Source organism: Lampetra planeri, chromosome 11 (assembly GCF_965212315.1).
Source record: "Lampetra planeri chromosome 11, kcLamPlan1.2.h2, whole genome shotgun sequence".
In the NCBI taxonomy this organism is placed as follows: Eukaryota; Metazoa; Chordata; class Hyperoartia; order Petromyzontiformes; family Petromyzontidae; genus Lampetra; species Lampetra planeri.
Window position 1 is genome coordinate 15324541 of NC_136117.1, and position 26714 is coordinate 15351254.

Here is a 26714-nt window from a genome sequence, read left to right on the forward strand (position 1 = left end):
AGCGGGGGGAGCCGGCGCTGCCAACTCCTTCGCGCGGAAAGCCGTCAAACCAATCTCGAGCGGCTGCCGCGTTAACCTCGCGAGGCTGCCGGGAGAAGATCGGGCACGGCCGGTCGCAAAGTAGCGGAGTGGAACGGCGTTGCTCGGCGCTCCTCGCCGCGGACACGGCGTTCAATCTCCCATTTTTGGTCAATTTGAAAACATTTCGCGGCGATAGAGGGTCCCGGGCGCGGCGCCGGGCACGCTCCCAGCCCCGCGTCGCGACCTCCTGCCAAGGAGGCGCTCGGCTCCTCTCGTGGTTTTTTGTCGCGACACAAAACCTCAAGACAAAAACCACAGAGTTGGCAACGCTGAGTAGGAGGGGGGGCAGCGAGTGGGGGGCAGGGCGAGGGGGGCAGGGCGAGGGGGGCAGGGTGAGGGGGCAGGGAGTGGGGGGCAGGGTGAGGGGGGCTGGGCGCGCCGGTGGGTATTGCCACTTGGCGTGCGCGCCGTGAGGAGTTGGTGCAAAGCTGCATGCGTGTGTCTCTGTGTCTGTCTTTCCGTGTCTATTTTTTCGTGTGCTTCTGTGGTTACACGTGTCCGCCTGTGTGTACGTGACCGTGTTGACCCGTGCTTGCCTGTTCTAACTCGCATGCAAACCTTGCCGTGCTTCGCCGTGATATTCGCGTGTACGTAAGCGATCCTCCGACCTGCGTTTAGCGCGTACTCGTGCGTACCTGTGATCCGTGCGTACCTGTCGCCGTGGTAACCTCTGACTCCCGTTTCACCTGTGCACCTCTCACCTGCTCGTCCCCGTGGTCACCCGCGATCGCCCGTGCGCTCGTGCGTCCCCAGGTGAGCCCTCTGACAGGGCCGCGCGAGGGCGGCACGCTGGTGACGATCCGCGGGGAGAACCTGGGCCTGAGCTTCTCGGAGATCGGCCGCCACGGCATGGTGATGGTGGCAGGGGTGGCCTGCCAACCGCTGCGGGACCTCTACATCCCCGCAGAGCAGTACGTGTGCATGTGCGCGCGTGTACGTGTGTGCGCGCGTGTGCGTGTTTGTGCGCGTGCACGTGTGTGTGTGTGTACGTGTGTGTGTGTATGCACGCGTGTGTACGTGTGTGTGTGTGTGCGCATGCATGTGTGACATGCTGGCCTTCATACGTGCCCGCTAACAGCATGTTCAAGCTCGAGGGGAGATCTTTGTGTTTGCTTTGTGTGTGCACGTGTGTGTACGTGTACACGTGTGTACGTGTGTGTACGTGTGCGCGGGTAGCGCTGGCGCAGTGTACCCCAGTTCGATTCCCGCTCATGGCCAACGTCGGTTACAAATTTTCGTACCGGTGCTGTGCCTTCCCTAGGTTCACTCAGCCTAAAATGAGTATCTGAAAGACATCAGCATTTCAGCACTGGGGAGACAAAGACAGCCGGATGTGGTGCGGCTACCCACGTTCTCGTGTGCTGTGCCGTCCTTAATAGGCACTCTCTAACTACACTTTCCCCAACAGTGTGTTAAAGGCTATGCGGGGGATCTTTGTCTCTGTGCGTGTTAGAGCACTTTTCCCAGTGAACTCGCCGTGACACGGAGGATCTAATTGAAGGCAGTGGTGCAATTTAATCCAATAAACCAAAACCCGCTCTGCCTGTTTGGACGCAATATTTTGACTCAATATCCCACCCGCAGTTCTCCCTCCGAGTTCGTAAATTGATTTAGAAGATGAAAAAAAAACCCAACCGAGGCTTTCATTTTCTGCGGCGTCGTTACGAATCGCTCCACGGCCAAACAAAACCAAGAGTGGCGATTCGACCTGGGCGCACTTCCCGCGGACGCTGAACTCAAAACGACGGTGACGTTTACGTGCGCCCACAAAGTGACGCAAACCGCCATCGGCGTCGGCTGCGTCGTAACAGCAGCGGAAGACGCGCGGCGCGTTAATGGCCGCTTTTACTTACCCCCGATCCCCACGCCGTCACAATAGAGTGTCAGCTGCTGTCCGTTCGACCGGCCCGATGATAATTCGCCGCTCGCGGAAATCGATAAGTGGGCCGTGTCCGGCGTCGTCTTCTTCATTCCGTTGTGGGCGGCGGCGCGCTGCCCCGGCGAGGCGTGGTGTAATCGTTCCGAAATCCGATATTCGCCGGGAAAGGTCCCCACCTCGGGAACCCCCTCGGGTCCCCCCCCTCGTATCCCCCTCCCCTCCACCCCCTTCCACGCTCGTCCACGCTCGTCCACCCCTCGCCGCTCTCACTTCGCTCCTCGAAACACTCGCTGAACTCTCTGAACAAAGCGCCCCCCCTGCCGCCAGGGGTGCGGGCTCCAAACGGATCATTGTTCTCGCACGCACACACGCGTGTCTGTGCGTCTGTGTGCATGTCTGTGCGTGTGTGTGTCTGTGTGCGTGTGTGCGTCTGTGCGTGGGGGAGCGGCGGTTAGCGCGATGCGCTACGAACCCGGCAATCCCAGTTCAATTCCCGCTCACGGCCAGTGACAATTATGTGAATCAGTCCTCAGCCTCCCCTAGGTCGACTCAGCCTTGAATGATTTCCTGGTTTGGTGTGTTAAACAATAGTGCTCGGGAGAGAAAAGGGGACTCATCGGTGCTCGCCAACAGCTCTTGCCCCACCAGCGTGTGTAGGCTACACGGGGATTGTTGTCTTTGTGTGCACGTGCTGCACTTTGTGCAGAGCACACAGAAGCATGCACACCGATGCAAATGTTTTGACGCCCCTTTTAGCGGGCAGGAGACCAATGTGGCCTAGCCACATGATCGCTCACTCACCTGCTCACTGACTCACCTGCCCATCTTTTCAGCTACTCAATGACTCACGAGTTCCCCTGCCCACCTGTTCATGGCTCAGCTGCCCACGTACCTACCCCACAGTTCACTCTCTCGCCTTACACTCAGTCCCGGCAGCTCGCTAACTGACCTACTCACCCACCCACCCAACAGATCACTAGCTTCCTAAACAGCTCGCTGACTCACCAGCTTACTCACTCACCAGCTCACCAGCTCACTCACCAGCTCACTCACTCACCAGCTCACTCACTCACCAGCTCACTCACTCACTCACCAGCTCATTTACTCACCATCTCACTCACTCACTCACCAGCTCATTCACTCACCAGCTCACCAGCTTACTCACTCACCAGCTTATTAATTCACCAGCTCACTCACTCACCGCTCACCAGCTCACTCACTCATCAGCTCACTCACTCACTTACTCACCAGCTCACTCACTCACCAGCTCACTCACTCACTCACCAACTCACTCACTCACCAGCTGACTCACTCACCAGCTCACTCACTCACCAGCTCATTCATTCACCAGCTCACTCACTGACTCACCAGCTTACTCACTCACCAGCTCACCAGCTCACTCACTCACCAGCTTACTAATTCACCAGCTCACTCACTCACTCACCGGCTCACCAGCTCACTCACTCATCAGCTCACTCACTCACTCACTCACCAGCTCACTCACTTACTCACCAGCTCACTCACTCACCAGCTCACTCACTCACCAGCTCACTCACTCACTCACTGACTCACCAGCTCACTGACTTACCAGCTCACTCCATCAACCAGCTTACTCACTCACCAGCTCACTAACTGGACCAGATCACCAGCTCACCAGCTCACTCACTCGAACCTTGACGTGTGCTGGGCTCCTGTGCAGAGTTTGCACCGATGTCTGGGGCCCCCCTCGTGTTGAAGTCTTCCCGTGGACAGCTTATTACATTATTTAGCTGCTTAGCCTTCAGTTTACGTCTCAGAGTCTCCGAGCATCTTTTATTAATGGCCAGTGTTGATATGTGTGCGATTTTAATGTTCTTTGAAACAGATACACACAGATGTATTCCCCCATTCTTAAATGCACTCATCTGTCTCATAGATGTAAACAATAACAATTATAATGTGTTATCTGAAGGGCAATGATTGCCCGCTATTTATCCAGGACAGCTTAACCGAGTCTCAAGACTCGCCTTCAGGAGGGTCCTGCTCCTACTTCACTGGAATATTTGACTCCGCGTGGAAGGAAAAAACCGGAGACCCCGGAGACAACCCAGCAGCCTGCTGCTGTACGCAGGGGGGGGGGGGGGGAGACGCTCAGAGCTCCGCACAGATAGATTCAATAATCCATTGCTGTACTACCATCTTATAGCCACCTCGCAGCCCAATGCTACAGCTCTGGGTGCCTCCAGGTACTAACCAGGCTCAACCTGGCTTCTCTTCAAATATCTGATGAGATAGGAGAGTACATTCATCATCACCATCACCCATTATCTATCCACTGCTGCTGTAATGATGAGCACGTAATGATATTACTCGACTTGAAGTAGGGTATAACCACGTGTAGAGTAATGGGGTCACGTCACGCCTGCAACAAAATAGGGGTGCTAACATTCACAACTTGCCCACTCACCCTGGGTCGTGAATCCTGCGGGCAGGCTCGCAATCTGATGGTTGTGAGTTCACATCCTGACTGGGGGCGAGGGGAGGAGGGGATTTCACTCAGCTCATCATCTCTCCGGGCGATAAAAATCAGCATCACCCTGTGGGCGGAGAGACTCGGCCCTTCCATAGGAATGTAGAATTCCCACCACAAGTGGCTCTGCGTGGCTGTGAAGAGACGAGCCGCGCTGGCTCAGAGTGTCGTCTCTCTCTCTCGAGCGGCAACCACTCAGTGGCTCTAATAGCAGGAGAGGGGATGGTGGTGCCGCGGGACCGCGGGGCAAAGGTCCACCCCCCCCCCCACCGTCAGCTCCTTGCCCTTTCTCCTGCGGTGAGAGACGCTCTCTTGCGGTGACAGCCGTCGCTGCGCGGTCTGGACGGATTCTTATTAATGTATTATTCGCTTTACCCACATTCCACTCAAATAGTTTGAAGTTTTTAATCGGTTGAGAGCCCAAATTTGCCGAATGCGAAGATTGCACGGCAATCCGCTCAATTGGGATCGCGCGCGGAGCGGCGGACGAGACTTGACGCTGGTCTCCTGAGTCCGCGCCCCGCCACGCGAAGTCAACAGGAGAGCCTGGAGCCGCCGCCTCTCCGCTGCGCGCTCGCGACGTGCCACTCCGCGTCGTTCGGCACGGCGTCCGATGTTTCGATCCACGTGCCTAGAGCGTGAGCTCGCGAATCTCGCGCGCTTGGGTACCGTCGCGAGCATCGGGATCGAGGCGCCTCGACGATGATGAGACCTTGACTACGATGACGACGATGACGATGATGAGACCTTGACTACGATGACGACGATGACGATGATGAGACCTTGACTACGATGACGACGATGTCGCATCGACGACGATCCGCGAGGCGCGTTCTCACCGGAGCTTGTGCCGCCACGCAGGATCGTGTGCCGGATGACACGCACCGACGGGCGGCACCAGGTTCGCGGGCACGCGCACATCTGCGTGGAGGAGTGCGTGGCGCAGTACATGGCTCTGTCCAAGCAGGTCTACACCTTCGTGGTATGTCCCGCACACATGCACACCGCACGCCACACGGCACCACGTATGTAGGGTGCGGTGCCACGCATGCGCACGGATTTTCCGGACCCCGTGGCTGGCGGGGGAGAGTTGATGAGTGATGGATGTTGGGGTCGAAGGGCGGTGGAAGCGGGGGGGGGGGGGACGTGGGCCGGGTGCGAAGGGAGACGGAGAGGTGGTGGAGCGTGGGTGCGAAGGCGGCGGGTAAGGCAAGGACGCGTGATCTACGCGCGTCACAACCTCGATCGATGGCAATAACGCCAACGTCAATGGGCACGGGATTAAATACAGGCATGGATTTTTATAAAAACTGAAATCAATAACGGCATGCAGGTAATGTCTTCGGTTAAACCGCCACGTATAAATATTTCACAATCGCAGCGGAGCGGTTTGTGCTGGCAGGTGCCATGGGTCGCGCTGGCTCACCCTGCGCACCTCCTTCAGCTGTCGCCTCTCTCGCAGGAGCGTCTCAGATCCTCCACGGACCCTTCTGCACCGACCTCTCCATTCTCATCTCTCTCTACTCCCCTCCACGCACTCTCCTACCTCTCATCTCTCTCTACTCCCCTCCACGCACTCTCCTACCTCTCATCTCTCTCTGCTCCCCTCCACGCACTCTCCTACCTCTCCCCTCTCATCTCACTCTGCTCCAGTAACCAAGGCTCTTAGTGGAAGCCCCTGGTCAACCTTTGCTCTGTGGGGGGTCGCTCATTCTCCTCTGCTGACCCCACAGTCTGGAACTCCCTTCCCGCAGCCATCCGTGCTGTCAGCTCCCTGCCCCCTGGTCAAGTCCTGGCTCCTGACCTTCCTCCTCTCCTCTGCCTGTGACCAACTGCTTCCCTCACACATAGACCCATACACCCGCGCAGAGACCCATAGACTCTCATAGAGGCCCATAGACTCACACAGAGACCCATAGACTCTCATAGAGGCCCATAGACTCACACAGCGACCCACAGACTCTCATAGAGGCCCATAGACTCACACAGAAACCCATACACCCACGCAGAGACCCATAGACTCTCATAGAGACCCATGGACTCACACAGAGACCCATAGCAGAGACCCATAGACTCACACAGAGACCCATAGACTCACACTGAGACCCATAGACTCGCACAGAGACCCATAGACTCACACAGAGACCCATAGACTCACACAGAGACCCATACACCCACACAGAGACCCATATACTCTCATAGAGGCCCATAGACTCACACGGAGACCCATACACCCACGCAGAGACCCATGGACTCTCATAGAGACCCATAGACGCACACAGAGACCCATAGACTCATACAGAGACCCATAGACTCACACAGAGACCCATAGACTCACACGGAGACCCATAGACTCACACAGAGACCCATAGACTCACTCAGAGACCCATCGACTCACACAGAGATCTATACACCCACGCAGAGACCCATAGACTCACACAGAGACCCATAGACTCACACAGAGACCCATAGACTCACACAGAGACCCATACACCCACACAGAGACCCATATACTCTCATAGAGGCCCATAGACTCACACAGAGACCCATACACCCACGCAGAGACCCATGGACTCTCATAGAGACCCATAGACTCACACAGAGACCCATAGACTCATACAGAGACCCATAGACTCACACAGAGACCCATAGACTCACACGGAGACCCATAGACTCACACAGAGACCCATAGACTCACTCAGAGACCCATCGACTCACACAGAGATCCATACACCCACGCAGAGACCCATAGACTCACACAGAGACCCATAGACTCACACAGAGACCCATAGACTCACACAGAGACCCATACACCCACACAGAGACCCATATACTCTCATAGAGGCCCATAGACTCACACAGAGACCCATACACCCATGCAGAGACCCATGGACTCTCATAGAGACCCATAGACTCACACAGAGACCCATAGACTCACACAGAGACCCATAGACTCACACAGAGACCCATCGACTCACACAGAGATCCATACACCCACGCAGAGACCCATAGACTCACACAGAGACCCATAGACTCTCACAGAGTCCCATTGACTCCCACGAATGGACATACAGAGCCATAGACCTATAAAATAAAAAACACCTGACTCTTTCTCTACGATATGTTGACAAGCGGTTGCATTTGCACGCTGTGTAACTCCACGTCGTGGTGTATCGTGTTCCTGCATGGGGATCAGCGGTGCAGCGGTTGGCACGCTGCGTGGTGCTGTGCACCCACCCCCTCCTCGTGTGCTGTGTCGACCTTCATAGGTGCTGCTCGCTAACAGCACTTGCCCCACCAAGACTACACTGGTGATCTTTGTCTTTGTGTGTGTGCCCCTCTGCCACCGCCCCACCCCCCCAGCAACCCGCGGTGCGCACGGTGGCGCCGGCGCGCGGCCCCGTGTCGGGCGGCACGCGCGTCTCCCTCCACGGAGCGCACCTGGACGCCGGCAGCGCGGTGCGGGTGGCGCTGGGCAACGAGAGCTGCGTGCTGCGCAGGTGACGGCGGCGCGGATGGCACCGCCGGATCGATTGGGGCGCTCGTCGGGCCCCGACGGGCATCGTCGTGGAGACGGGAGGGAGCGTGAGCGTCGCCGCTGTTGCCGCCCGTGGTCAAATCGGTTTTTCGCGCGAAATGAGTCGACAGCCTTAGCCGGATTAGCCGGATTACACGCGGGGTCTCCCGAACCAGGCCCCTCGGCTACAGCGTCTCCACGGTGAGCGACGCCACCCCCGATCCGCCGTGCCGAGCACCCCGCCGGTGGTCGCCGCGCCGCTCGCCACCGGAGCGGCCGGCAGCTTCCCTTTTGACCGGCGACCTCCACTCTGAAGATTGGCGGTCCCGTGAACTCTGACCTCGTCGCTTTTTACCCCTACCTCTGGCCACGTGACCTTTGGTCCCACAAATTCTGGCCCCGCCACTTCCTGCCTCGGTGACCCCCCGCCCCGTGGCCCTTGCCCCCCGCGACCTCTGCCTCGACTTTCACGGCCGTGCCGCCACCTTCCGAGGACGACGCGCAGCGGGGGGTCGCGCCGAGCGCCGCGGCGCACTCTGCCCAGGCCTGGCGGAGCGTTTACCGCTCGGCAATTACGGCCGTGCCGGCGGGACGCGACGCCGCAACGCTCCGGCTCTTGTTAGTCTCGGTCGCCCGGAGCGGATCGCTCGGCCTTTCCACTGGCGCGCGGTGACCGCCGTGGCGGTAATTGCTCTCCAGGTGTGATTTTTCCATTTGATTAGTGCGCCGAGCCCTTCGCCGTAATTAACCGTAACAGCTGCCAAAGTCCATTTTTCAAACGTGGACTAATTGGGGACTGGGGTTAAAAAAAGAGCAGGGCGAAAACATCGGCGCTGCCACCGACGCACGGGGCCGCCGGACGGCACGCTCCCCATGCCGCCGGAACAAGGAGGATGCCGTGCCGATCCGTCGACCCGACGGCAAGCGCCGGGGAGCGTCGCCCCCTCCCGCTCGGTTCTGACACGACGGCGCTCGCCGACAGGGACTGCGAGCGCCGACGCGTGTTCGATTCTCGCGGAACTATCGGCCTCGCTGGCCCACATGTAGCGCCATTCTCGGAGCAACAGGTGCTCGCCGGTAGCTCTCGTCAGCGCCACTCTGCTCGGTGTGAATAGAGAGGTCATGAACTTTGAACTCGGTCTCTGTGTGCGCGCGTTTGTGTTTGTGTCTGTTTGTGAATGTGTGCGGCTGTGTTTCTGTCTGTATCTGCGTCCGCGCGTGCGTCTGCGTCTGCGTGCGGCAGTCGGAGCGCGGGCGAGATCGTGTGCACGTCCGCGTGGGCGCCCCGCGGGCCCGACCTCGTCGCCGTCTCCGTGTCTCTGGACGGCGCCGAGCTGAGCAGCGCCCTCCGCTACGAGTACACCGAGGACCCCGTCGTGACGCGCATCGAGCCAGAGTGGACCATCACGCAGTACGCGCACGCACACGCACGCGCGCACGCGCGGCCAAAACGCTCGATCCCACACTGGAAATGAGATGGGGAGAACTCATTCGATGGAATCTCGGACAGCCGTCTGTTTATTTGAGCTCACGTACACATACGCACTCACACGCGCGTCCATTAAATGCACGCGGTGGGAACGGCAGGCACAGCGGTTGGCTCGGCGCGCTACGAACCCGGCGACCCGAGCTGTATTTCCTGCCACTGACCAGCGTGGTGAAGTATGGTCAAACAATCACCGGAGTGTCGATGGTCTTTGCCTCACTCTGCCAATGGGGCACTGAATATCGCGTTGAACCAATATTGCTGAAATGATGCACTGCCGGAAGTCCGTGTGGCTGACAGGATGTGTATAATTTAATGTGGGAAGGCGGCAGCGTATCATCATTACACAGCGGGGGGGGGGGGGGGGGCCTTCATCCAGCAGTGGAGCGGCGGGCGCCGGGCGTGAACGATGAACGCCGCGAGAGGCTCGAGCAAAATGAGGGCGGCGGCTCCGAGCGGGAACTCGTTCAACCCATCCCCGTCCCACTTGACACGGCTTCAAAGTGCACCTAGCCTGGCGCAACCTCGTCAAGACACCACCACCGATCGCCAGTGTTTGTAATTGCCGGTGTGTTAGTGTGCGCGCGTGTGTGTGTGTCTTGTGTGGAGACAAAGGCGGCTGGCCCACCCCCTCGCGCCGGCCTTCATAGGTGCTCGCTAACAGCACTTGCCCCTACAGTCTGTTAAGTCTACATGGGGGATCTTTGTCTTTGTGTGTGTGCGCGCAGTGGAGGAACGCTGCTCACGGTCACGGGCAGTAACTTGGGCACGGTCCAGGAGCCCAAGATGAGGGCCAAGTACAAGGGGGTGGAGAGCGTCGACGTGAGTGCTGCTGCCTCTCACCATCACCGCCATCACCATCATCACCATCATCACCACCATCACATCACCACCATCATCACCACCATCATCACCATCACCACCATCACCATCACCACCATCATCACCATCATCATCATCACATCAACATCATCACCATCACCATCATCACCATCACCACCAGCATCACCATCACCACCATCACATCAACATCACCCCCATCACCCCCATCATCACCATCACCACCATCATCACCATCATCACCACCATCACCATCACTACCATCATCACCATCATCACCACCATCATCACATCAACATCACCACCATCATCACCACCATCACCACCATTGCTTGATATGGACATCGCGCCTCCCCCCATCGGTGCATGTCGAGGCGCCGAGCGGTAGTCTCGCCCAGGAGAACCCCCCGTGGCAGCTGCCGCTGTGTGGCCACGAGGTGAACGAGCGCCGCTCCGGCCTGCACGTGGGTCGTGTCCGCCAGGAGGGGCCGTGGTCGCCGCTCATTCTCACCCAGTGGAGTCATTTGCGATGTCACTCACGATGTCACTCACGATGTCACTCACGATGTCACTCACGATGTCACTCACGATGTCACTCACGATGTCACTCACGATGTCACTCACGGAGTCACTCACGATGTCACTCGCGATGTCACTCGCGATGTCACTCGCGATGTCACTCGCGATGTCACTCGCGATGTCACTCGCGATGTCACTCACGATGTCACTCACGATGTCACTCACGATGTCACTCACGATGTCACTCACGATGTCACTCACGATGTCACTCACGATGTCACTCACGGAGTTTGGCAACTTTGGACCGTGACTCCGACACGCGCACCACATTCTCTCTACACACAGATAAAGATCCCCGTATAGCCTTAACAGGCTGTAGGGGCAAGTGCTGTTAGCGAGCACCTATGAACGGTACACGAGGGGGTGGGTGGCCAGCACCACGCCCGACCACCTTTGTCTCCCCAGTGGCGATGTTTGCACGCCGCACCGGCTACTCATTTGAGGCTGAGTCGACCTAGGGAAGGCTCAGGATCGGTTGAGATAATCGTCACTGGTGTTGGCCGTGAGCGGGAATCGAACTCGAGTCGTCAGGTTCGTAGTGATGCGTAGCGCTAACCCCTACACACACTCACACCGCACGCAGATACACACACACAGACACGTAAACATACACACACTCACACCACACACACCTAAACATACACACACTCACACCACACACACCTAAACACACACTCACACCACACACACGTAAACACACACGCATGCACACACGTAAACACAAACACATATCCCCAAGGAGGTAAACAAACTCTCGGATAGCTTCACGCAGCCCTCCACTAAGCACCGCTGCTGCGCGCGAGGCCAGGAATTGTGCAGATGATGGGCGACGACTAACCCCCTCCACCGCCCCCTCCATTCAGCTGAGTGGATCTGCAGCCCCCCACTCCCACTGCTCTTTTGATGTAGGGGTGGGGCGGGGGGGGACACCGCTCGTTTGCACAGGGAAACTTCCTTGACAGGCCGATGAGCCCCCTACTGTCTCCACCCTCCCCCCCAACCTCCACCCGCATCGCATCTGTCCGTCCGCCCGTCCCTCCGTGCGTACGTGCGTGGGCAAGTGCTCGGTTTGCGGAGCGGCGGCACGGTGGTTAGCGCACTGAGCCGGCGTGTTTTTTGGCGACTGCTCTTCTGCAAAATGAGAAGTAGTTTGATTGAATTACAGTTGGATCCCACGCGTGGACTTAGAGATTCACTCCCGCTCACGGCCAACATCAGTGGCGAGTGAAATCCGACCCTCTCCCGTCCCTCCCCCAGGCTGACTCAGCCTTAAACGAGCACCCAGTACGGTTTGTAAACATCAATGCAGGGTCTGGCCTTAACAGGTGCTCGCTGACGGCACTGGTCCCAGCGGTCTGCTTAGTCGGCTACACGGGGGGCAGTCTGCTCAGACTGTGCGTGTGCGTGGTTGGTAAACGGCACAGCTTGCGAGTGTTCACCCCTCCGACAAAAACCACGACCTTAACCCTCCCCTTCATGGCTGCTTTCAATTTCGCCGGCGCCCGTCTCTGCCGTGAACCACCGCCGGGGGAACCTTTGCTCGGAGCCGGCGCGACGCGGGCGGCGGTCCCGGCGTCGTCGCCGGGAACCCCCCGGGAGGAGACGCCGGACCCTGCCGGGCCGGCACAGTTAACCGCGCCTGCCCGGAGGCCCGGGCTGTGTTGGCGCTACCTCCACCGCCGCCGGGTGAACGGTTAAACAAACATTTTGGCGTAATAATTAAACCCTTGGAGAGAGAGGGAAAGGTTGTGAGGCGTGCGGGTGGGCGGGGGGCGGGGGTGGGGGGGTGGGTGCGGGGGGTGGGGGGGTAGGGGGGTGGGAGCGGGGGGGGTGGGGAGGTGGGTGCGAGGAGCGGCGGTGCCGTCACCGCGTGTCTGACCGAGCCGGCCGTGTTCGCCGTTTGCAGCCGCCCTAATTATTTTCATCGCCGCCGTCCCCGCTTGATCGTTCCCACGGTGCATAAATAAATCATCCCCTACGCCGCACGCCCGTAATTGTTGATCTTCCACGAGACATGATGGCATTCTGCTGCAAAGCTTCACACCCCGCCCCCCCTCCCCCCGCCGTCTCCGCCACCCACAGCCCTCGCTCCTCCTCCTCCGTGCGGGAGGCGAGCAAACGTCGTGGAGCAGCGGCACGCGGATCCCCCGCTGTGTAGATGGTGACGCGGAATGGAGCAGCCCCACGCCCCCCCCCACGCCCCCCACGCCCCCCTCTAGGCGCCCCTTGCTGCCAGGCAGGATAAAAGATGCTGCCCAAGCTGCTGCATCGGTACTCTTCCGCAGGGAGCGCTCCGGGGGATTTAAAATGTCGTGGAGTTCACGCGAGGATGGGTGGATAACACCTAACTCCAAGTCTGAACTTGATCCTAACCAGTGACCACTAACCCCACAGACTTGCACCGTGTTCAACGAGACGACGCTCATTTGCCGCGCCCCGGGCATCGAGTTCAACAGCCCTGGTCCCCTGCCAGCGGAGACCGGTGATGGAAGCTCGTCATCGTCGTCGTCAACATCGTCGTCTTCGTCGGCTGCGTCGCTACCCATGCTGGCGCCCGTGCGCCCCGACGAGCTGGGGTTCATCTTCGACGACGTGCGCTCGCTGCTCGTCTTCAACGCTTCCGAGTTCTACTACCACGCCAGCCCCACCTTCGAACCGCTGGGTCACGACCCCCTGGACATCAAGCCCGGCTCGCCCATCATCCTCAAGGTGAGCGCGACACCTCCGCCGTCTCACGGGCGCCGCCCGCGGGGGGAAATGGCAGGTGCCATGCGGGATCTCCGTGGAGTCATCGGCGGTGCAGTTTTTTGGGATTTGGCAAATTTGGACGGGAACGCCGGTGGCACACGATGGCCAACTCTTGCGGTGGCGTCACGAGATCTTTAACGTCCGCCGTAAATTGGACGGTGCGTGGCGTTATTTGATGGCAGTAAACACCACGGCATTAACCAGGGTGGCCTGCCGCATTCAAACCGTGAGCCTCTGCAACGAGCGGCGAACGCGCTGCCGCCGGGCCACCGCATCACCAGCCCAATGCACGTGCGTGGATGCGTGACCGCACGTGCGTGCATGTTTGTGTTGTTTCACACGTGTGTCTTGTTTTACGTGTGCGCGTGCGTGCGTGCGTGCTTGCTGCCATCGCGCGCTCAGGGCCGGAACTTGATGCCGGGCCCAGCCGGGGGGCGGCTGAACTACACGGTGCTCATGGGGGACGCGGCATGCGCCGTCACCGTGTCCGACACCCAGCTACTGTGCGAGTGCCCGGCCCTGTCGGGCCACCACATGTTGACTGTGAGGGCCCACCACTATTACCAATGCCACCACCAATACCACCACCAATACCACCACCAATACCACCACCAATACCACCACCAATACCACCACCAATACCACCACCAATACCACCACCAATACCACCACCAATACCACCACCAATACCACCACCAATACCACCACCAATACCACCACCAATACCACCACCAATACCACCACCAATACCACCACCAATACCACCACCAATACCACCACCAATACCACCACCAATACCACCACCAATACCACCACCAATACCACCACCAATACCACCACCAATACCACCACCAATACCACCACCAATACCACCACCAATACCACCACCAATACCACCACCAATACCACCACCAATACCACCACCAATACCACCACCAATACCACCACCAATACCACCACCAATACCACCACCAATACCACCACCAATACCGATACCACCACATGTTGACTGTGAGGGCCCATCACTGCCACCGCTATTACCAATACCACCACCACCACTACCGATACCACCACCACTACCGATTTCACCACCACTACCGATACCACCACCAATACCACCACCACGACCGATACAACCACCACCAACAGCACCACCACCACTACCGATACCGCCACAACTAGCTCCGCCACTACCACCACCGACACCACCACCACCACTACCGATACCACCACGTCCACCACCAACACCACCACCACTACTGATACCACTACCTCCATCACTATCACCGACACCGCCACCACCACCACCGACACCTCCACCACTACTGATACCACCACCTCCATCACTATCACTGACACCGCCACCACCACCACCCGACACCTCCACCACCACCATCACTACCACCAAACTCACGCACGGCTGCCTGCCCACTGACTCGCACGCACCTCATCGTACTCATTCGCCGTGACCCGTGGGACAGGTGCGCGTGGGCTCGCTGGAGCAGGCGGTGGGGCGCGTGGGGCTGGTGCACGACAGCCTGCTCACGCTGCCTGCCATCGTGGGGCTGGCGGCGGGCGGCGGGCTGCTGCTGCTGGTCGTGGTGGGCGTGCTCGTGGCGTACAAGCGCAAGTCGCGCGAGAGCGACCTCACGCTCAAGCGCCTGCAGCTGCAGATGGACAACCTGGAGTCGCGCGTGGCGCTCGAGTGCAAGGAGGGTGAGCGACCGCCCGGCACCGCGCGGCGGCGGCTCATCTCTCGCGCGACTATCGCCTCGATTTTTTACTCCCATTGCCTAGTGGCGATGACGGTCGTCGTCGTGCCGGTTGTCAAACTCCAGCCGTTGCTGTTGTTGACGCGGCGGTTGTGGCTGTGGTTGCCGTTTGCGGCGGTGGCGGTGCAGCGTTTGCGGAGCTGCAGACCGACATCAACGAGCTGACGAGTGACGTGGACGGCGCGGGGATCCCCTTCCTGGACTACCGCACGTACGCGCTGCGCGTGCTCTTCCCCGGCATCGACAACCACCCAGTGCTCACCGTGCTCGAGGTGCCGGCACGGCCCCCACAGCCACCCCACCCCCACCACACACCCACCTCACACCCACCTCACACCCACCACACACCCACCACACACCCACCTCACACCCACCTCACACCCACCACACACCCACCCCCACCACGCACCCACCCTGCACCCACCTCACACCCACCACACACGCACCCCACCCCCACCCCACACCCACCCCACACCCACCCCACCACACACCCCACCACACACCCCACACCCACCACACACCCACCCCACTCACCCCGAACCCACCCCACACCCACCTCACACCCACCCCACACCCACCCCACCACACACCCCACACCCACCACACACCCACCACACACCCACCACACACCCACCCCCACCACGCACCCACCCTGCACCCACCTCGCACCCACCACACACCCACCTCACACCCACCACACACCCACCACACACCCACCACACACCCACCACACACCCACCACACACCCACCCCCACCACGCACCCACCCTGCACCCACCTCACACCCACCACACACCCACCTCACACCCACCACACATCCACCTCACACCCACCACACACCCACCACACACCCACCACACACCCACCACACACCCACCACGCACCCACCACGCACCCACCCTGCACCCACCTCACACCCACCACACACCCACCTCACACCCACCACACACCCACCACACACCCACCACACACCCACCACACACCCACCCCCACCACGCACCCACCCTGCACCCACCTCACACCCACCACACACCCACCTCACACCCACCACACACCCACCTCACACCCACCACACACCCACCACACACCCACCCCCACCACGCACCCACCCTGCACCCACCTCACACCCACCACACACCCACCTCACACCCACCACACACCCACCACACACCCACCACACACCCACCCCCACCACGCACCCACCCTGCACCTACCTCACACCCACCACACACGCACCCCACCCCCACCCCACACCCACCCCACACCCACCACACACCCCACCACACACCCCACACCCACCACACACCCACCCCACTCACCCCGAACCCACCGCACACCCACCTCACACCCACCCCACACCCACCCCACCACACACCCCACACCCAGCACACACCCACCCCGCACCCACCCCACACCCACCCCACACCCACCCCACCCCACACCCACCACGCATCCACCCCACACCCACCCCACACCCAAGAACAGCCGTGCGTCACGGCTGTTCTTGGTGTTGTGGTGCAGTGGTTAGGCGACCCGAGTTCCATTCCTGCTCACGGACACCAGTGGCCTACCCTAGGTCGACGAGTACCTAGTGCGGTGTCTCCCCATCGGGGAGACAAAGACGGCCAGGCGTGGTTTCGGCCTCACCACCCCCACGTGTGCCGTTCCGGCCTCCGCAGCCGCTCATCATCAGCGCTCACCCCAGCGGTCTGGGTGGGCTACGCGACGGCGGGATCTGCGCTCGTCCGTGCGTTCACACCGCCGCCCTCGCCCGCGCGCGTGTCCCCAGGTGCCCGGCAATCGGCACGAGTGCGTGGAGAAGGGGTTGCGGCACTTCGGCACGCTGCTGGGCAGCAAGGTGTTCCTGCTGGCGTTCGTGCGCACGCTCGAGTCTCAGCGCGCCTTCTCGATGCGCGACCGCGGCAACGTGGCGTCGCTCGTCGCCACGGCGCTGCAAGGCAAGATGGAGTACGCGACCGACGTGCTCAAGCAGCTGCTCTCCGACCTCATCACACGCAACATCGAGAGCCGCAACCACCCCAAGCTGCTTCTGCGAAGGTGACGCGCGTTCCCCTCCTGCACCGCGTTCAAACCACCACACTGCAGGTCACCACAGCACACTCACCCACTAACCCCACTCGCCCACCCACCCTCTTACTCACCCACTCACTCACCCACTTACACACTCACTCACCCACTCACCCACTCATTCACCCACCCACTTACACACTCACCCCCTCATCCACTTACATACTCACTCACCCACCTACCCACTCATTTACCCGCCCTCCGACTCACCACACTGCATGGCACAACACACCATTCCACTCTGGAATTCTTTTCCCCAATCATCGTCATCTCTTTTCGCAAAGCCGCGTCGCTCCGTCTCCCCCGTCGCTCCGTCTCCCGCGTCGCTCCGTCTCCCGCGTCGCTCCGTCTCCCGCGTCGTTCCATCTCCCGCGTCGCTCTGTCTCCCCCGTCGCTCTGTCTCCCCCGTCGCTCCGTCTCCCCCCGTCGCTCCGTCTCCCTGTGGCAGATTGTGCTCGCTAATCGAGCGCCACTCCTTCGCTCGTGCTGGGTCTCACCGGGCAGCAGGGTATCAATTACGCCAGATGGGGCATCGCCCCCTTCGAGGAGCGGAGGGTGGGGGGGGGCATGGCATGGGTGGGGTGTGGGGGGGTCAGGGAGGATCGTGGAGGGCACGTCTCCACCCACGCGGCACGGGAGCGAGCGCCTCTCGTTAATGACCGAGGGTTTTAGTTGTGCGCAGGCTTCGCGATGGACACGCCTCGCGCGGGAACGAGAGCGTAAGGGTCCACCAGGGGGAAAGCTTCATCCAGCAGTTGATTGATCATGGCTAACGATGATGATCATCCCGGGCTGGCCTTCATCTATGGGTGGATTGTGCAATTCACGACAACGATAGGGGGGAGTCGTTCATCCAGCAGTGGATGGAACACGGCTAACAATGCGGCTGATCGGTGCCGTGAAGGCTGGGGGTGAGGGGCTAACGAGGCCACCGTGGATCCCGTACACAGCGGTCACGGGGTTACGGAGGGGGGGGAGGTAGTTGTGGGGGGCAGTGGAGTGGTGGGGGGCAGAGAGCACGCATCATTATTGTTTTTATATTTCAATTAATTAAAAAAACCCATTTCTCCCGCCTCCACGTGCCTACACAAGCAATTACCGCAATCCGTGATTAGCGGCGTGGCGCTCGGCTCGCCGCGTGGTTCTCTGATTAATGGCTGCCGCCGCTCGCAGCTTCCCATTAAATATTCATTTGCCCATCAGCGGCGCTCGTTCGGCCGCCGTCCTTGTTGCTGCGCTGCTGCCCGCCGGTCGTGGCCTGGCCCGCCCCCTCCCGCGCGCCCCGGCCATCCGCCACCGGCGCCTTTCCGGTGGTCTCTTTGCACGACGGCGGCTCGCGGGAACACAGAAAACAAAGTAATTCTTATCGGGGGGAGGGGGGCCGTGTTGTTTTTAGTGCAGCCTGCACGCTCACCGCCGCTCTGTCTCTCCGGCCTCTCTCAGCGCGGCGTCATTGATGGCCGCGTTGAGGTTTTCAACAACAAATGGCGCGGTTGTTGAGCGCTCGCGCTGTGTCGTCATTCATTTTGTTTGGCTGCGTTGGGTGGTGGAGGGTCTTAATGACACAAATTGGGCCAGGTCACCACGTGCAGGTGAGACAGTGCAGGTGAGATGGTGCAGATGAGACGGTGCAGCAGCACAAATCAGTGATGAACTCGAGTCACGACCCCAAATAGATAAGGGGGGATGTGGGGGTGGGGGCTCAGCCTGAACCTCGAGACGCCGCCCAGGTCGTCGGTGCATGCACGTGCGTGTGTGTGTACGTGTGTGTATACGTGCGTGTGTGCGCACGTGTGTGTGTGTACATGTGTGTGTGTATGTGTGTGTGTGTATGTGTGTGCGCACGCGTGTGTGTGTACATGTGTGTGCACGTGCGTGTGTGTGTGTACGTGTGTGTGCACGTGCGTGTGTGTGTGTACATGTGTGTGTGTACGTGTGTGTGCGCGCGCATCTGTGTACGTATGTGTGCGCGCGCATGTGTGTGTGCGTGTGTGCGTGTGTGTGTTTGAGTGTGTTTGAGTGTGTTTGGGGAGCGGTAGGGTAGCAGTTAGCGCACTGTGCTACGAACCTGGTGCCCCAGGTACAATTCTCGCTCACGGCCAACACCAGTGACGATTATCTGAACTGGTTCTGGGCCTCCCCTAGGTCGACTCAGCCTCAAATTATGTGTAAACATCACCACGAGGGAGACAAAGACGGCCGGGCGAGGTGTTGGCCACCCATCCGCTCGTGTGCCGTGCCGGCCTTGATAGTAACTTGCAAACAGCACTTGCCCCTACAGTCTGTTACAGGCTATACGGGAGATCTTTGTGTGTGAGATAAGAGGCGCTCGTCACGTGTGAGGGGGGGGGGGAGTGTAGGGGGGGGGAGTGATGAAGGTGGCCACCCACTCGGCTCAAATCGCGGCACGTGTGGGCCGGCCCTTGCCGCTGCTCATTACCCACAATCCTCTTCTCTTGATTGGCTCAATTTGTAAATCGCAGCGGGTTTTGTTGAAACCCATCATCTCGGCCGGGATTACCATCATGCTGCCCCTGTGGGGAGCGGCGGCGCAGGGGTTAGCGCGCTGTGCGATGAACCCTCCGTCACCGACTTACACACTGACCGGCGTGGTGGAGTGTGGCACAGCGACCCCGCACGGCGTGGGGAAGCCTTCCCCCAGCAGTTGATTGATGAAGGCCCGTGAATAATAATGATCACATTGTGATTTTCTTCTCAATTTAGCATTTGCAATGCACCACCATCATCCTAAGCAGCAGCCTCCATCTATCTACTACTGGATGAAGGCAATTCGATTATTCTAAATCCAAATAACTAAATTCTGTATTAAAATAAAAAGCGAATTAAACAAGGTTTAGAGAAGAATTTCGGCCTTCCTCAGAGGGAGCTGCTCTCTGCTGCACAGAGCCGTGCCCTGTTCGGGGGCCACAGCCGGCTGGCTTGATTCGATTTCGGTGCGGACACATCGAGTCTGTGCCAAGCCACGCATCACCGAGCACTCCGTTAACCAGGGCGGCCGTGCCAGCCGTGGGAATTCATTTGCCATGCCCCCGGCAAAACCGCCGATTTTCCGCTTCTCATTGGCAGGAGCCGGACGCGGGTTTAGTGACTTATCTCTTTCTTCAGTCTTCTCTCTCACTCTCTCTCTCTTTCCATCTCTCACTCTCTCTCACTCACTCACTCTCTCTCTCTCACTCGCAGTCTCTCTCTGTCTCCCGCTGTCCCTCGCCCGCGCACTCTCCGCCAATGATATTTCCCTGCCACTCGTGCTTGACAGTGGCCTAACGGGCCGTGGTGGTGGCTTTGTTTCTTGCAGCTCGATGTAAATATTGGTGTGGGTTAGATGAAACAAATTTGCGTTTACTGTGTTAATCAAAATCATCGTCATCGTTAGCAGCAGCAGCCACGGTCAAGCCACTGCTGCGTGAGGGCTCCCCAAGCCGTCGCCACCTCTAATGGTTCTGCCTCTACACAAACCGATTGCATCGCTCCATCTCCGCAGCGGCACAATCGCGGAGCACCACGCGCGTCGTTGACGATCGTCGCCCTTGACAGGCGTCGTTTCGGGAGCGACTCTGCGTGAGAGTCAGCTGCTGTTCACTCGAACTCGACGACCTCGATGGAGCTCCATCGAGTCAATGACCTCCACACCTTTGTCTCACCTGCTGGCCTTGTCTCTCTCTGTCGCTTCCGCAGGACCGAGTCCGTCGCTGAGAAGATGCTCACCAATTGGTTCACGTTCTTACTGCACAAGTACCTGAAGGTCAGTCCTCAGCATCTTGGAAGGGGCGTGTGGGGAGGTGAGCGAGTGAGTTTGTGGAGTTTGTATGTTCTCTCTCTCTGCCCCTGTTCTGCGTGGGTTTGCTCCGGTTTCCTCCCACAGCTAAACCCCACACTCACAGTGGAACTGGCATGGCCCAAAAATCCCAATGCTGAAGAAACAATGAACCTGCAAATCACTGAATTTGGACCAGCAGCAGCATACCCCCCCCCACCCTCTACTGCGAAAACTTGGCAGGACCCTCCAGAAAACGAATCTCGAGTCTCAGCGAGGCAACGCGCTCCCGAAAGAGCAGAATCATCGCCACAACGATCGATGATGGTGCCCCCCGTGACCCGGCGACCCCTCCCCCACCGACCTCGTGCACCGCCTGCACCAATCACGCGGGGGTCACGCACATCGTGCCGCCATCGTCACGTGGGAACAACAGGAAAAACAAGCGTTTCCGAGTAACCACGTACGCAGTCGCGACAGCAGCAATAACACAGCAATGACGATACCAGCAGTAACAATATGCAAATTGGTGATTAGTGATCGTAGTGAGGGGGCTGGTGGTAGTCATGGCAGCAGCAGCAGCAGTAATGCCACCGGCTGGCTGAGTAATCAGCTGGACCTGAGGCAGGCAAACCGGCCACGCTTAACGAACGCGACATTCAATTGCAAGGGGAGGGGGTGGTGTTGGGAGGGAAGGGTCGTGACCACAATTGCTCACGAGCTATCTCCACCATCAACAATGTCCTCGCTCGCTCGTTCAGCCATCCACCCACTCAGCCACTCAGCCACTCAGCCACCCACCCACTCAGCCACCCACCCACTCAGCCACCCCACCCACTCAGCCATCCACCCACTCAGCCACCCACCCACTCAGCCATCCACCCACTCAGCCATCCACCAACTCAGCCACTCAGCCACTCAGCCACCCACCCACTCAGCCACTCACCCACTCAGCCACCCCACCCACTCAGCCATCCACCCACTCAGCCACTCGGCCATCCACCCACTCAACCATCCACCAACTCAGCCATCCACCCACTCAGCCACTCAGCCATTCAGCCACTCAGCCACTCAGCCACCCACCTACTCAGCCATCCACCCACTCAGCCATCCACCCACTCAGCCAACCACCCACTCAGCCACCCACCCACTCAGCCAATCAGCCACTCAGCCATCCACCCACTCAGCCAATCAGCCACTCAGCCACCCACTCATACATCCACCCACTCAGCCATCCACCCACTCAGCCACTCAGCCATCCACCCACTCAGCCAACCACCCACTCAGCCACCCACCCACCCACTCAGCCAATCAGCCACTCAGCCATCCACCCACTCAGCCAATCAGCCACTCAGCCACCCACTCATACATCCACCCACTCAGCCATCCACCCACTCAGCCACTCAGCCATCCACCCACTCAGCCAATCAGCCACTCAGCCACCCACTCATACATCCACACACTCAGCCATCCACCTGCCCACTTGCCTCACTTGTCCAAGGATGTTTTTGCTCTCCCTTTGTCCTATTCACTCGCTCCTCTGCTTTCTCATCCACCAACTCGTCCACTCGCCCTTCTCGCTCGTCCACCAGCCAGCTCTTTTGTCCATTTGCTCGCTCACCCACGACGTGGCTCGTCCACTGACTCGTACGCAAACCCACTTTGCTCACCCATCGCTCGCTCATTTTCACCATCAGCTTTCTCCACCGTGTCCCCTAATCGGTTGTTCTCTTGTCCACCTGCTCCACTCTCTAATTCACCCACTTTCCACCTTGTCCACCCTCTCACCCCCGTGTCCATCTGTTCGCTTCTCCACTATCTCTCTCGCCCAAACTGCTCGCAGATTCATTCATCCGACCACTCGCTCCCTCATCCACCCTCGCACCCCATTGTTCGCCCGCTCACTCACCGTCTGCTCAAGGAATGCAGGCAAGGGAGGGGGGCGAGTGAGTGAGTGAGATCCCAGTGAGGGGTTCTGCACCGCTGCGATCAAAAGATGTTTTGTGGCAATTATCATCCAGCCAAACAATGAGCCCATTTTAAAAAAATGAATCGGGGTTGATAGCGCGAGGCTGCACCCTTCATGTGGCCATTAAAGGCCTTTCATTGCCTCTCAGGCCGTCTCCCTTTACAAGTAATCTCATTTTCATATCTCCCACCGCATCTCCATAATGCTGCCCTGCGCCTTTCTCCCTCCCGTCCGCCGCCGCCGCCGCTCCCGCGCCATTGCATACCTAAGTAATTGCTTCCTCGCCGCCCGATCCGCCGTATAAATCATCCTATTCATTCCGCCGCGTTTGCCCCGTTATTTATTTTTTCTCTCTGCTCACCCGTCCGGCCGCCCGGGCCGTTTATCACCGGCGGAGAGAGAGGAGACGCGCCGGAGTGGGACGCCACGACGTAGCAAGTAATCGGATCCTTTACCGATTACTCTACTAATTACTCTACCGATTACTCTGAGCCTCTACTGGTTACTCTACAATTACTTTACCGATTACTCTACTAATTACTCTACCGATTACTCTGAGCCTCTACTGGTTACTCTACAATTACTTTACCGATTACTCTACTAATTACTCTACCGATTACTCTGAGCCTCTACTGGTTACTCTACAATTACTTTACCGATTACTCTACTAATTACTCGACCGATTACTCTGAGCCTCTACTGGTTCCTCTACAATTACTTTATCGATTACTCTACCATTACTCTACCGATTACACTACAATTACCCTTCCGATTACTCTGAACATTACTCTGCAAATTACTTTAGTGATATATTTAACGATTACACTGAGATTACTCTTCCGAATACTCTATCGATTAGAGAACCATAGTCATGCATAGACACTTACAAACTTGCTTAGAAACCGTTTACCGGGATAATAATATGTCCTCGGAGGAGGCACGGTTTGGTTTGGAATGACTTTGGCTGAAGTCCAGCCGTGAGAATCGGGCCGCTGGGTTGGGTACCTTGTGATGAATACATAATTGTCGTACTGGCCGCTGATCTGAGCCATGGCTGGCAATTGAACTCGGGTTGCTGCGACCGTAGCGCAGTGCGCGAACTGCTGCTCCACCACTCCCCACACACACAAGTACACACGTGCATATACACACAAATATTCGATGATGATTTAAAAAATAATTTCTCCAAGTGCACAGCTGAGGATTCGTCACCATTAGCAATGTCACATTAATATTGTACTCCATTCAATGTCTTCTTTACATGTCCCAGTGCTTTGAGATAATGTAGTTTTAACCGTACATTACATTTAAATATGATTTCATTCATGACTTCTCCTAAATTGCATATGTCGGAGACAAAAACTAATCCCAGTAATTCACTACCTCAAGCTTAATAAGTAACAATTAAAATGTTGTATTTTATTAATTTGAGCCCAAGAAATATCTTGTCTCGGCGGTGGAGCAGAGGCGCAGCGGTTAGCGCACTGCGCTACGAACCCAAACATCCTGGGTTCGATTCCCACTCACGGTCAACACCAGTGACGATTATCTGAACTGTTCCTGGTCCTCCCCTAAGTAGACTCAGCCTCAAATGTGTGGTACTCGCTAACAGCACTTTCCCCAACGAGCTGTTAAGGCTCTATGGGGGATCTTTGTCTTTATGTTTGTGTGAGTCAGTGAACATGACAAGGTTTCATATGGGGACTTTGTGTGTTCACAATTCGCATCCCACCATCCCACCACGATCCGGGCTCAACTGCGTGGATGTGCGTGCGTGGATGTGCGTGCGTGCGTGGATGTGCGTGCATGCGTGGATGTGCGTCCGTGCATGCGTGGATGTGCGTGCGTGGATGTGCGTGTGTGCGTGCGTGCGTGGATGTGCGTGCGTGGATGTGCGTGTGTGCGTGCGTGCATGGATGTGCGTGTGTGTGTGCGTGCGTGGATGTGCGTGTGTGTGTGCGTGCGTGGATGTGCGTGCGTGGATGTGCATGTGTGCGTGCGTGCGTGGATGTGCGTGCGTGGATGTGCGTGTGTGCATGCGTGCGTGGATGTGCGTGTGTGTGTGCGTGCGTGGATGTGCGTGTGTGTGTGCGTGCGTGGATGTGCGTGCGTGGATGTGCGTGTGTGTATGCGTGCGTGGATGTGCGTGCGTGGATGTGCGTGTGCGTGTGCGTGCGTGGATGTGCGTGCGTACATTGTTCGGCAACCGAGATGACTCGGCAGCCGCTGCCGTGCGTCGTCGCGTGACGGGGGCCGGAGGGCCGCGTGGCGTAACGAGAGGGGGCGGACGAACAATGTTCCTCGCCCGCGTAAGCATGTGCGTGTGGTGGGCGCGGCTCTCATCGTGCGGGCGGTCAAGCGTGCGTGTCCGTGTTCATACTCTTGTGCGCGCGCGAGCGTGATGACCACTCCTGTGTCCGCCCGTCTGCATCCACCTGAGTGGCTGCTTGTCCACGTGCATATCTATGTATGTGTGTATGTGTGTATGCATGTGTGTGTATGTGTGTATGTATGCGTGTGTATGTAAGTATGTATGTGTGTGTGTATGCGTGTGCAAGTGTGCGTGTGTATGTATAGTGCAGCAGCGAGCGCACTGCTTAATGAACCTGGTGACTTGAGTTCGATTCACGTTCATGGCCAACACCGGTGATTATTATCTTAACTGATCCTGGGTCTCCCCTAGGTCGACTCAGCCTGAAACGAGTACCTCGTGCGGTGTGTAAACATCACCATCGGGGAGACAAAGGCGGCCAGGCGTGGTGCTGGTCACTCACCACTTAGTGTGCCGTGTCAGACTTTCACAGGTGCTACTCGCTAACAGCACTTGCCCCAACAGTCTGTTAAGGCTATACGAGCACCTTCGTCTTTGTGCGTGCTTGTGCAGGAGTGCGCTGGCGAGCCCCTCTTCATGCTCTACTGCGCCATCAAGCAGCAGATGGAGAAGGGGCCGATCGACGCCATCACGGGCGAGGCGCGCTACTCGCTCAGCGAGGACAAGCTCATCCGCCAGCAGATTGACTACCGCACCCTCGTGAGTCCGACTCGCCTCAGTCGTGGCCGAGATGATGGTGGTGGCGACGATGATGGCGACGATGGCAGTGGTCGCCGTGGTAATGCAGTAGGTAGAGATAGTGATGCTGGTAGTGGGCTGCGCTACGAACCCGGCGACCTGAATTCGGTAAACACCAGTAAACCAGTCTTGGGCCTCCCCAAGGTTGACTCAGCCCCAATGAATAGCTAGTGTGGTGTGTAAACACGTTGCAATGGTGGTAATAATGATGGTGATGGTGGTGTTGGTAACGATGATAGCAGATGACGACCACGATGATGACGATGATAACATTGGCGTTGATGACAATCACAAAGCAAAATTTTCCGGTGGTGATAAGTGTGTTGATAGTGGTAGAGGTTGAAAAAATTATGGTTTTGAAATTCATGATGTTTCTGATGGTGATGATGATGCTTATAATG

At 58.2% G+C, this 26714-nt stretch overlaps 1 protein-coding gene across 1 annotated transcript in view; it reads left to right on the forward strand.

Moving 5' to 3' along the window:
- LOC144721400 (plexin-A1-like) overlaps nucleotides 1-26714 on the forward strand; it is a 136029-nt gene that overhangs the window by 98753 nt on the left and 10562 nt on the right. The window contains exons 13-24 of the mRNA XM_078598997.1: nucleotides 835-992; nucleotides 5331-5451; nucleotides 7833-7969; nucleotides 9230-9397; nucleotides 10201-10294; nucleotides 13286-13600; nucleotides 14042-14182; nucleotides 15121-15355; nucleotides 15541-15683; nucleotides 17201-17469; nucleotides 21196-21262; nucleotides 26128-26274. Of these exons, the coding sequence (XP_078455123.1) occupies nucleotides 835-992; nucleotides 5331-5451; nucleotides 7833-7969; nucleotides 9230-9397; nucleotides 10201-10294; nucleotides 13286-13600; nucleotides 14042-14182; nucleotides 15121-15355; nucleotides 15541-15683; nucleotides 17201-17469; nucleotides 21196-21262; nucleotides 26128-26274 (1995 nt within the window). The remainder of the gene's footprint in view (nucleotides 1-834; nucleotides 993-5330; nucleotides 5452-7832; nucleotides 7970-9229; nucleotides 9398-10200; nucleotides 10295-13285; nucleotides 13601-14041; nucleotides 14183-15120; nucleotides 15356-15540; nucleotides 15684-17200; nucleotides 17470-21195; nucleotides 21263-26127; nucleotides 26275-26714) is intronic.